The sequence below is a fragment of the Onthophagus taurus genome, chromosome 6, assembly GCF_036711975.1.
Source record: "Onthophagus taurus isolate NC chromosome 6, IU_Otau_3.0, whole genome shotgun sequence".
Taxonomy (NCBI): domain Eukaryota; kingdom Metazoa; phylum Arthropoda; class Insecta; order Coleoptera; family Scarabaeidae; genus Onthophagus; species Onthophagus taurus.
Genome location: NC_091971.1, coordinates 8,324,820 through 8,336,215, shown reverse-complemented (window position 1 = coordinate 8,336,215; position 11,396 = coordinate 8,324,820). Strand labels below are relative to the sequence as shown.

The 11,396-nt window shown below is 31.0% G+C and overlaps 1 protein-coding gene across 1 annotated transcript; it reads left to right on the top strand.

The window, feature by feature from the left end:
* Positions 1-1,821: 1,821 nt before the first annotated feature.
* Positions 1,822-11,118, top strand: LOC111427868 (neuropeptide CCHamide-2 receptor-like). The gene is made up of 6 exons (XM_023063217.2): positions 1,822-3,188; positions 9,545-9,727; positions 9,782-10,362; positions 10,458-10,578; positions 10,630-10,804; positions 10,868-11,118. The coding sequence occupies exons 2-6, from the start codon at positions 9,552-9,554 to the stop codon at positions 10,967-10,969; spliced, it is 1,155 nt and encodes a 384-aa protein (XP_022918985.1). The 5' UTR covers positions 1,822-3,188; positions 9,545-9,551; the 3' UTR covers positions 10,970-11,118.
* The last annotated feature ends 278 nt before the right edge of the window (positions 11,119-11,396 follow it).

The window sequence follows — 11,396 nt, the reverse complement described above, 5'->3', positions numbered from 1 at the left end:
AAATGAGATTTTCCACTTGGAATTGATAATGCGGTTCGTTCTTTGCGTTCGTGTTGAAAATTGAACTACAAAAGTAACACGTAAACGTGCTTTGAATGAATATGAGATGTTGGTTCGTAAAGCTAGCAGATACCTGTCCTTTTAGAAATGCTTTTACTTACACTCACAATGTATTTTGACGTATATTTCAAAAAATAAGATCAAATGTTTTACATATATATCGATTTTAAATTACCAAGCTGATTTAGAATTTAATTAAACGCAAATGAAAACGTAATACGTAATATCTGGTTAATTTCAACCAGTAAAATTTAAAATGAAGATCGTAAATTTTATCTTAACGTCAGTGTGACTTGTCGTGATAAAATGCACCCAGGTGTTAAGTCTGATATTATTATCGTATGCTAAAATTGGCTTGGTTACGAATAATTTATGGTTAAAACTTATTAAGAATCTAAGAACTTTTGTAAAAAACTTAGCTGTAAAAAACTCTTCTTAATTTATTTCTTAATTTTTTTGGGAACAACGAGTTTTATCGTAAAGATTCTTGAAACAAAAATTACTTTTTGAACATTCGAACTTCGAGATTTTGCAATCTGCGCTTTACGAAGGGATCCCCGCGGGGCACAATATTGCCGCGAGTAAATCTAATTTTAAGTTTGATGTAAGTTTTATTTGCTATACTACACACACTTTATACGTTTCGCTTGAGCACCATCGAACAGGAAATAGAAAAAGACCTTTCAAATATTTTGAAGTGTTTTGAAATGTGTCAGAAAAAACAAATATAAATTTAGAAAACTAATTTTATTTTTGGGTTATTAATACATTAACTTGTTGAACAAGACATACATACTAAGTTAAGAAACATTTATCTCATTTATTTAATTATGCCGTAATTGAGTTGTACAATTTAATAAGAAGCATTTATTATTATTATTATAGTTCAAATATTTTAATTAACATGTAAGTACGGTAGAGGAGTGTTATAGTTACCGGTTAAACAACAACAAATTATTTACCCCACGCTTTATCGATTTACATAACCGCAACAGATTTTCTGGAGCATCTTTAAAATAATCTGCGGTCTTCATTTGCAGTTGTTGTTCATCGATTTCTTTAAATTCTGCATAAGTGAAGTCGGTTTCGAATACGTTAGGTGACATTTGACATTATGAAATTACGTCCAAGATACATCTGACAGGTACGTGTTGAATGTTCCCTCTCAAGATTGGGCTATTAGGAGACCGTTAGGAAATGTATCTGATGGTTTTATGCAATTATGTGTTGGTGGTTTTAAGTAACACTTCAAGCGAAATATACATCAACTGCAGATGGGATCCACTTAAACACTCTCTCCTGTATCTTTTTCTTTTCTAACATTATTATTCATATTTAGTTATTATGAATATGGTTTTAAGTAATTTAAAATTTAATTAAGAACGAATTGTGGTTTAATGTTTGAGTTTGGTATTGATTCTTTCTTGTTTTAGTTATATCGTGCAAAGATTGCTGTATGCTTTTCTATAGAATTATCATTTTAATTAATATGTAAAAATCTTCTGCGTAAAGCTAGATCCACGTGTTTGAACAATTTTATTCTCATCTTATTTAAACTATAAAATTATGAGTATAGCAACGTTTGAAATACTTTATTATACTCCTATTTGTATATTTGTTTTGTCGTATTGATGACACTCACCTCCTTCGTTTTTTGAATATTGACTAACGTTGTCAAAGTCGATGATAGTCAAGTAGAGTACTCTGCCAAAAGTACTCTCATTATGTCATCGCATCCTTAAGATTGCTTCTTAATACTGCAATTCTACTTATTAATAATAATATAAAATTTGTTATTTAACAAAGCTTATTTTTATGAAATATGAGTATCATACAAATAAACAATTATCTCCAAATTAGCTTCAGTGGAAATACCTCATTTTCCTTATGAGGGGAATATAATTATGAAGTTTTAACGACTTTATTAAAATAAAGTAAAAATAGATTAGAGCAAAATAATTATAAAATCGTTATTCTTGATGATTTTTATGTCAAATTAATACTAAGTTCAATATGTTTTGTAACTAAATTTGATAAAATTGAGTACTGTAACATTTCATTAATGTTACCATGTCCTATCCTGAAATACAATCGTTTCACTTAAACTTGAAACATAAACCGCTTGTTGACAAGATTGAAAGTAATTGATAAAATTGAACGAATCTTCTTGTAATTGGATTTATTGTTCGGTATTCCCCATGCGAAATTGATTGCAGATTTGGCAACCGATATCATCGTAACCATCACTCGTGCATTCAAAAAGGGTGTTATATCCCTAAATAATGCAATTAAAAATGCGGGTCACGTAAAAAAGTCACGAGCGATCTTTTATGGGTGTAATTCCGTAACGATCCATCAAGTTTGTTCTGGACGTGTTACATTCGTTCTAATAACCGCTCTTTATTAAAATATATCTCAACACATCGTCTCGTCTCGTTAACAAAATAAACAGAAATGCAAAAAAACCTTTTAACCCTCTTTAAATGAATGAAAGTAAAAATTTAATCATCAAAACGGATGTTGCACTATAATTTCAAAGGAGAAACTACCAACTCTAATTTGTGCAAATTTATTACTACCGAGTACTCTTAACTACAAAATAAGCATTTCATACCACTCAAAAACCATTTCTCATTTTCTTAATATCCTTTAAGAAAATTTCAAGAAACTAAAGAAGATTCAACGGAGATTAAGAACGAAACCAGTGAAAATCAACGACTCAAGAAGAAATAAATGAGTAAAGTAAAAGAGAAACCCTTGTTAGTACCTGAACTACCAGGAGCTAGATCTAATGGGCTTTACAATTAACGGAAATGTCTAGCCAGATGGCCAGGAATGAGAAGACAGTCGTTTCGATGTCAAAACGAGAGAATGCTGAGTATTTAGTTTTAGGAGGGCGTCGCGGCGCTTGTCGAAAACGACGCGACGTTGGATTCGACGTTGTCGTTAACACAGCTGCAGACTCCAAAGTTATTCAGTTCTACTGTGGAAAGCGAAGGTGACGCTTACAAAAAAGTCTTTATAAAAAAAACAAAAATGTGAAATAAAACGAAACAAGTAAAAGATCAGAAATAAGAGATAATGAGTGTTTATGAATTTTTGGAGAAATTCTAATTGAAAAGTTAAAGGTGAGTTTATAAAATTTTTATTATTATTACATTCTAGTTTCATAAAATAAATAATTAAAAAAAGTTATGATTTTGATAAACATTTTTTGTTGTTTTTTTCAATGTGATTCAGTGAAAGTTAAAAAAACTCGAAACATCGACACAAATAATAATCGTTTCGACGAAAGCTCTATCTATAAACCATATTGTTTAAGCCCGAATTGACCGGATTTTAATTTACATATTAATTCTTCTGGAAAAAAAAGATTACAAAGAAATTTTTTTTCAATTTTATTCTCATAACCAAATTAAGCCTCCCTTTCAATTAACTCCAGTAAACATTTTCACTTTTTTCTTTGTTGGTGTAAAAAATTTTGAATCGTTATTAATCATAAAAGTCGCAAAAGTTTCTATGGGACATAGCTCGATCATTCTGCTGTAAATCATATGCTCCAATAGTTATGACACAAAAGCTTTTTTCAAGAACGAAACTTCCACGTTTCGCATTTTAATGTATATGTACTTGAAAGCGAGGTTGCGATTCAACTTCAAAAATGTTAAAACTCATTTTCGTGGAAATGATATACGTGACAGGCAATTCTACGAAGAATTTATTCGAATTTCTTGGAAATTTTAAGGTTTATACAATTTAAAACAATACATCTCATTAACTACATACATTCAGATTTCTATATTTCATGCATGAATATTCCCCACGAATATTTTCCATGAATATTAAACATTACTAGGTTAATCAACTTATTTACTATACGTAAAATAAGTTTAAAATTTTTTTATTATTTTACTGTAACTATATTAACTGAAGGAATTTTCGATGATTTTGAAAGGATATTCCTTGGCTTTATAGAGCTGGATTTATTGGCTTTGAACTAAGTAATTGCTTTTCATCTCGTCTATTTTCTATGAACCATCGTTTGAACCAAGCCAGAGGCTCTTAATGAATTTTAAAACCCCCGAAACTCGCAGAGGGTTTACTTTTACGATAAATTGAAAAGAGAAATAAATCGAGAAATGTCAAGTTTAAATTAAGAAGACTTGTTTGAACTGTTGAGTTGGTTCAATTACAATTTATTCCCCGATTAACTCGGTTTTTCCCTAGGGAAATTATACATGAAAAATTTACTTTTAATATTGGGGCAAACTCTAGGTTATATTTTAATTAAAACAACAAACTTTTTTATTTCGAATATGTTAAAAGGATAAGTTCGAAATAACGCAATGTTTCGTTTATCATTACAAAAAGCTTTCACCGCTAACATCGGAATGAAAAGTTGGGATTAACCCACATATGCCCGGAACTTCAGACTTGAGCTTGAAACTCTCCGGTAATGCATAAATCAATAATTGTTCACTTAGCCCTCAAATCTTAACTTGACAGGCGGAGTTAAGCTAATCTGAGTCTCCTATGGTTCGACTCGGTTGACTAGTTCTAACTGTACTTGAATTAATTGGGCATTATTCAAAATACGTAAGGAGTTTTGATGTTATATTGTTGGAAATAGAAATATTGGTAGAGGAGCCTGGGGAAATAATTTGTAAGAAATTATTTTTGGGGTTTATATTGCTTTGGGACTTTAGAACTCTCGAAACAATTGTTAAAGGCTACTTTCATTTGTGGAATTCAAAGTGTTTCATATCCAGCGCTTAGTAATCTTATCTCAAAATTTAAGATTGCTAAAAATTTTTTTCAACTTTAAACATTTTTATTTTAAACAATAAAAGTGGTTTTTCAAAACTGACGAATTTATTTTAAATATAATTGATATTTTATGAAATATATACAAATTTATAGTTTTATTGATAATTATTAAAAGCTTCAATTAAAATTTTCGAAGTTAATTGAAAATTTATGGTCTGTTTACTTCTGTTTTATTTGAAATACTTTTAGTTGTTTTCGAAATAAATCTGGAAATTTCCGGGGAATACAAAATAATATTTGATACTACAACCAAAAAATCAGTTCAAATGTGACTAAATCGTTGAACTATTTATTAACTAATTAATGCTGTAGTTACCATTCGCTAATTGCCGTGTTCAGCGCGGCGTGAATCTGCATATTCAAGTGTAGTTATATATTTCAGATTCCTCTGAGCTTTACATCCTCCCTATTGTTTTATGGAGATAAATTTCCATGGCTTCTTTGTTAATTCTTGGATAAAAAAAATATTTTTAACAACAAAACTAGACTACTCTCTGTATATTATCTGGTGTCTATTACTTCTAACCTTGTAACGTCTTTTTTTGTTACCAGGAGACAAAGATATCCTCCATTTCTCAGCTCATATTGATCATAAAACCCTGTTTTATAACTTAAATAAATCTAGTCCTGGAAGGTATCTTAGTAATTCTGCTAGCATGAGTGTTTGTAGATCTCCATTGCTTTTATTACCTACACTCTCGTAAGAAATGGATCCTCTGTGGATCCTCCATGGATCCTCGGTAATAAAGTGTCTCATAGACCAAAGCTATAGCTACACGCAACATCAGATGCAGGTGTAGGGACTAAAATCTTATCTCTTATCTACTCGTCATGCTTAACTCCACAGCTCGTTGTAAACCTTGACCTGACAGTTCCTTCCAAACTTGTCCGTATTTGTCGTCTCCAACCCCTGATCTTCTTAGGTCTTAATCCACATGGTCCACAAATCGATCAAATAAACTCATCCCATCTTCACTGAGTCAACCTAAGACATGCATTTGCTACTTTAAAATTGTATTATTTATTTCATGTATTGTTTTGTTCACGTAAGGTATCACAAGTGAAATTTCACAAGTGTTTCTCAAGCTATTATGTATGAGGTCTTTTCTGGCACTTTTTTGGTCTCTTCTGCCTTCTTTATGGTTGGTGCTGCGAGTTTTTGGATGTGTTCAAAAGATCTCGATTTATTTATTTCTCACGCAATGAAAAGACTCAACTGTGTTGGCCACTGTTGGCCACCGTCCTCCTTCGGTGTTTTTCATTGGTGTGGATGTCTACACAGGTCTATTTGAAGTTAAAAGTTCGTCGCTAAAAATCCCTTTTTCCGTATCCATTAAAAAATCTGCTTCGTATCGTAAGCGCAAGAGCGTTTAATACTTGTTTAACACCATAATATAATATTTATAGACTTTCAGTATCTGATAAATTTACTATTAACCGACACATTCACCAGAAAATATTCAAATCAATAAATTCCATTCTGTAGCAATCACAACTTCCACCAGTAATTTTTAGTATTACGAAACATTTAAATAAAAAAATTAAATCTTTAATATTTCTACATTTCCTGCAAAATAGATTTTTCTCTTTAATTTAAAAATGATTCAGTTATAACTTAGAGCGCCTGTTTACCTCTTCATCGAGTATTTTATGCTTTATACATTAAATTACAAAGTATAAAAATTAAAAGAGTTTTAAAACCGATTCTTTTCAATTCCTTTTAAACCGCATAACACATTTTTCATTTTTATAACTCCCCGGGACTAATTCTTTTCTGTACTTCCCCTCAATAAATCCTTTTTTAACAATCACAATACATCAATTAAGTTAATAACCGACCGCTTTCATGGAAAATTAATATCCCCAAAACTCAGACAAAACGATAATGCCTCGCCCTTTAACAATATACCTTGTCTGGCTTCAGCGCAAGAAAATTGATGAACGACTATATTCTTAGAAGTCGTTTTAACTACGATAAATCGTGTACGAGAATCTCGCGTTGCAAAACGAAGTTAGTTTATTCTTTATTTATTGTTTTATTTTTAAAACAACCTTAACACACTTTAAAACATCGCGTTTCGGGTGAAATAAGCTAAACGAAACGTTAACTTTGAGGCTAAAATTTTTCCGATAAAATCTTTACTGTAAACATTTAGAATGGGAACGTTACAGAACTTGGTACTTTTCGAAAGTGGTAGAAAACGTTTTCGTTTACCAAACTTAAACCAATTTACTTCAAGTGTACTAGAAGTAAGTTTTTATAAACAAACCTTTATTATTGTTAACTTAAATAACATGAAATAAATTAGTTACGTTCTAAGTGTATCAAACGGTAACAAGTAAATTCATGGGAAATTCTAGTTAATAGTTGTATCGCAAAATCGGCTCAATTGTTAATTATATCCACACTGGTATCTATTGTAGATGAGTCTATAGATCGCAATAACCGTTAATTATGGTAAGTGGATCTGAATTATGTTCTAAGCTGTTAGGATCCAACTTGAAATTGATACAAAATTTATCGCCGATTACTAACAGTATGTAACAATTAATTGAAACTACGGAAAATACACCAGATAAAACATATAATAACCATATATAAATATGTGGGTGAGCTTTGCACCCACATATGATGTGTGTGGGTGCAACAAAGGATAATTGTGAAAGTTGGATAACGCGTAGGAAGACCATAAATTATAAATTCAACATTTACCATACGTATTTATTACCAAATAACAGTAACTATTTAATGAATGTGTTGAAACTATCCGACATCACAATTGAATTTAAAGAGAGTTTAAAAGTTTTCTTTTTAATTAAAATAGTTTTGCTGTAGAGAATTGGGAACCCTTTGTATTAATGTTGGCACAAAAAGTTTTTTGCGTAGTATTTTTCGGACGAAACATCCGAAAACGCAGATTCGTTACAGAAATGTGGGGCGAAACAAGTCTGCGTTGGCGTAACTAATGGAACGGGAAATGATTTGACGAATGGGGCACATCTGCAGATGGCCCCCCCTATAATGCCATTTCTATCCTTTACGAACAAAACTGACAACCAATTTAGATTGTAACTCAATAAAGTAACTATTAATAATCGAAAAAAATAATACGTTGTAGTCATAAACAGCCATATAATTTAAATTAACTTTTTTCTTTGGCATTATCTCAATAAAACCCTCTCGGGGTAAATTTAATTATTACGCAGCGCCTCCACCAAAATTTAGTCCTTTTAAAATTGAGATAAAATTATAAAGCTCTCGAGCTAACCCAATTTACATTGGCTTAATGATCACTTTGAATTCTTTTTGTCTCAAAAGAATATAAAACCACAAAGAAATAAATAAATAGTTATTTTAAAAATTATAAAATAAATTCGAAACAAAATTTCAAATCTCTTAACTTAACGCGACAAATTGTATCATTTGGAATTCTTAAATCTCAAAACATTATAAATCCCTAAAAATGATTGCTTTTGTGACTTATAACCTAAATTAATCATTTCCTTCACTGAAATTCAAAATTAAATTGATCCATTAAATTGAATTTGCGATGAATACGGGAATTTTAATGTTCCCATCTCGGTTTTATCTCATCCACGTTGCAGATTGTATCCTCAGTCGAGTTGTTACAGAGCCTCATTCTCGATTGGAACTCTCCTTTCCACCTTTTAACTAGGGTGTAAGCCACGCAGACTTGTTGGATTTCAAATTTTCATCCATCTTACACAGTTCCTCATTGATTTTCCTTTTCTTCCTTCGACAAGTCCTACTCGCGAAGTGTTTCAATGCTTCCAGAGCTTTTTGATATTCACCTTGGCTTCATAATACTCTATTTACTATAAAATTTCTAAATATTTATTTAAATTTAGTTTTAATGTTTATATATAAATCGAATTAATTGCAACAACTGAAACATTTATCTCCTATGAACTCGCGTTGGTTTGAGTATATTATTTCAACTTAATTTATTTTGTATAAACATAAACCCTTTATTTTGAGCGTAAGCAATTTCAATACTTTGTGATAATCGGTTAACATAATAAATTCATGTAAGTTTATCAAATCATCTAAAGTTTATAGAATTGAGAAAATACGAAACACATTCAAAATTATTCAAGTAGAATTAACACACTTAAAGGTTCGGTTATAATACTATCTTTAATTAGTTTGCCACAAATAAACATATAAAATTAATTGTAGCAGAATTAATTAATGCTAATTTATGAAACGTATTTTAAAATGTAACTAAAAGGGAAGCTAGACAATTCAAGTGCCATCGTCAACATCTAATCGAAAATGCTTAAAATTTATTAAATCCCGCACGACTCGCGATTAAACCGTTCCAGCAACGTCCTTAAGTCTTAAAGTTTCCAAGTTGATGTTCCACGACTAACAAGTAGTCAAACCAAGTGCCTTCTCCACTTCTCTAGGAAACTTTCACGTTTCAATTCGACCGAAACGACGTTAACCCCTAAGAGAGGCAACCCTTTTGAAGGGAGAGAGTTTCCGAGTTACAAGACCGGTTATAAATATTTCCTCGCAACGTCGTTTTAAATGGCTATCGTTTCTTGTTGGCAATAGCAACGAATGCAATACAAACTCACTTAGCGTTTAAGGTACATACTAAGAAAATATTTTTGTCTTTCCTTTCCGTAGCGCAGATATGGACGATGAAACGCAGCACGAAATCGACGACAAGTACACCCCTTATGTTGAAAGACCCGAAACGTATGTCGTTCCCGTTTTGTTCTTCATGATATTCGTCGTTGGTGTTCTTGGAAACGGAACTCTTGTCGTTATATTTGTTCGACATAGAACAATGAGAAATATACCAAATACGTAATTTGACTAAAACATCGTTTTAAATTAATCTTTTTTTTCTCATTTTTTTAGGTACATATTATCTTTAGCCATGGCAGATCTTTTATTAATATTAACATGTGTTCCATTTACATCAATAATTTATACGTTTGAAAGTTGGCCATGGGGTATAACTCTATGTAAAATATCTGAAATAGTTAAAGATGTCTCAACAGGTGTTTCGGTGTTCACTTTAACGGCTTTATCCGCTGAAAGATATTGCGCAATTGTAAATCCTTTAAGAAGATTACAAACAAAACCTTTAACCGTTTTTAGTGCCCTAATAATATGGTTAATTGCGATTTTATTATCGATACCCGACGGGATTTTCTCGGAACTGCAAGAAAATAAAACGGCGGAAAATGAAAGCATCGTCTTTTGTACACCGTTTCCAGATAATCGGACAACATCGGAGTACAGAAAATATAATGTGGCGACGAAAGCTTTGATTTATTATTTAATACCGTTATGGATTATTGCCATGTTTTATATATCTATGGCGAAACGACTTCAGGCCAGCGCAAATGAAATTCCGGGAGAGTTACAGGGTCAAAGTGTTAGCCAAATGAAGGCTAGGAAACATGTTGCAAGAATGGTTCTTTGTTTCGTGTTTTGTGAGTAGAATACTTTCTTAAAAGAAATTTAATCAAAATAATTTACATACGAGTTATAAATCATTCAGTAGCTTATCTTAAATGCAATTTTTTAGTGTTCTTCATTTGTTTCTTGCCATATCACGTTTTTTTCATTTGGTACTTTTTTAATCCAAATATGGAAGAGGATTACGACAGTTTTTGGCATTGCGTTAAAATTATTGGATTTTGCATGAGGTTAGTAAAAAAACGTTTCTAACAATAATTTAAAACTAACCTTATTTTTAGCTTCATCAATTCATGTGTTAATCCCGTCGCTTTATATTGCGTCAGCGGACTTTTCAGACAGTATTTCAATATGTATTTGTTTTGTAAACCTTTTAGAAGACTAAGAAGAACATTACCGTCATCTATGGAAAATTGTGAAACCAGTTTTAATTCGACATTTCGAAAACCATTGCAGGTAAAGATATTGTTTTCAATAAATTTGAGTTTTAATTTTTTTTATTTTCATATTTCTTTATAGCACACAATAACTGAAACTCAAAGTATTCATAGAAATATGGGAATATTATTCCGTCAAAATACCCAAGATATTCCAGTTATGGGTGTAGTTAAGAATCTCTAAAAACATTCCAAAAAAAGATGTGAAAAGTACTACTAAATACTGTAAAATGATATACGTATTTATTTCTCAAAAACCAATCTCAATTAGTTAATAATTAAGATGTTATAAGTTTTTAATGTTTTTTAATAAAATTATACCTTTAAAACATTTTTCAAATAGTTATATTCCGGATATATTAATTACCTTTATTATTATTTTTTTAACGTTCTGATCGTCCTAGGAGATTTCCTCGAATAAACCCAATCTGGGATTATGCCAAATAACTATGTAAATGTCGGTGTATTTTATGTAACATCTTCGAGATATTCAAACTTTAATTGTTAGACATTAACTTCAATAATAAAAGCCTTAAACATAACCCAAATCCTAACATCCAAAGCGAATATAGAACGACTTCTAATGTAATTCTCTCTAAATCGTCATTTCT

Coding starts and splice junctions, on each gene's coding strand:
- LOC111427868 (XM_023063217.2), top strand. CDS start 9,552: ATGGACGATGAAACGCAGCACGAAATCGACGACAAGTACACCCCTTAT. Junction 10,579..10,629: donor ATTATTGGATTTTGCATGAG/GTTAGTAAAAAA, acceptor CCTTATTTTTAG/CTTCATCAATTCATGTGTTA. Junction 10,805..10,867: donor CATTTCGAAAACCATTGCAG/GTAAAGATATTG, acceptor ATTTCTTTATAG/CACACAATAACTGAAACTCA.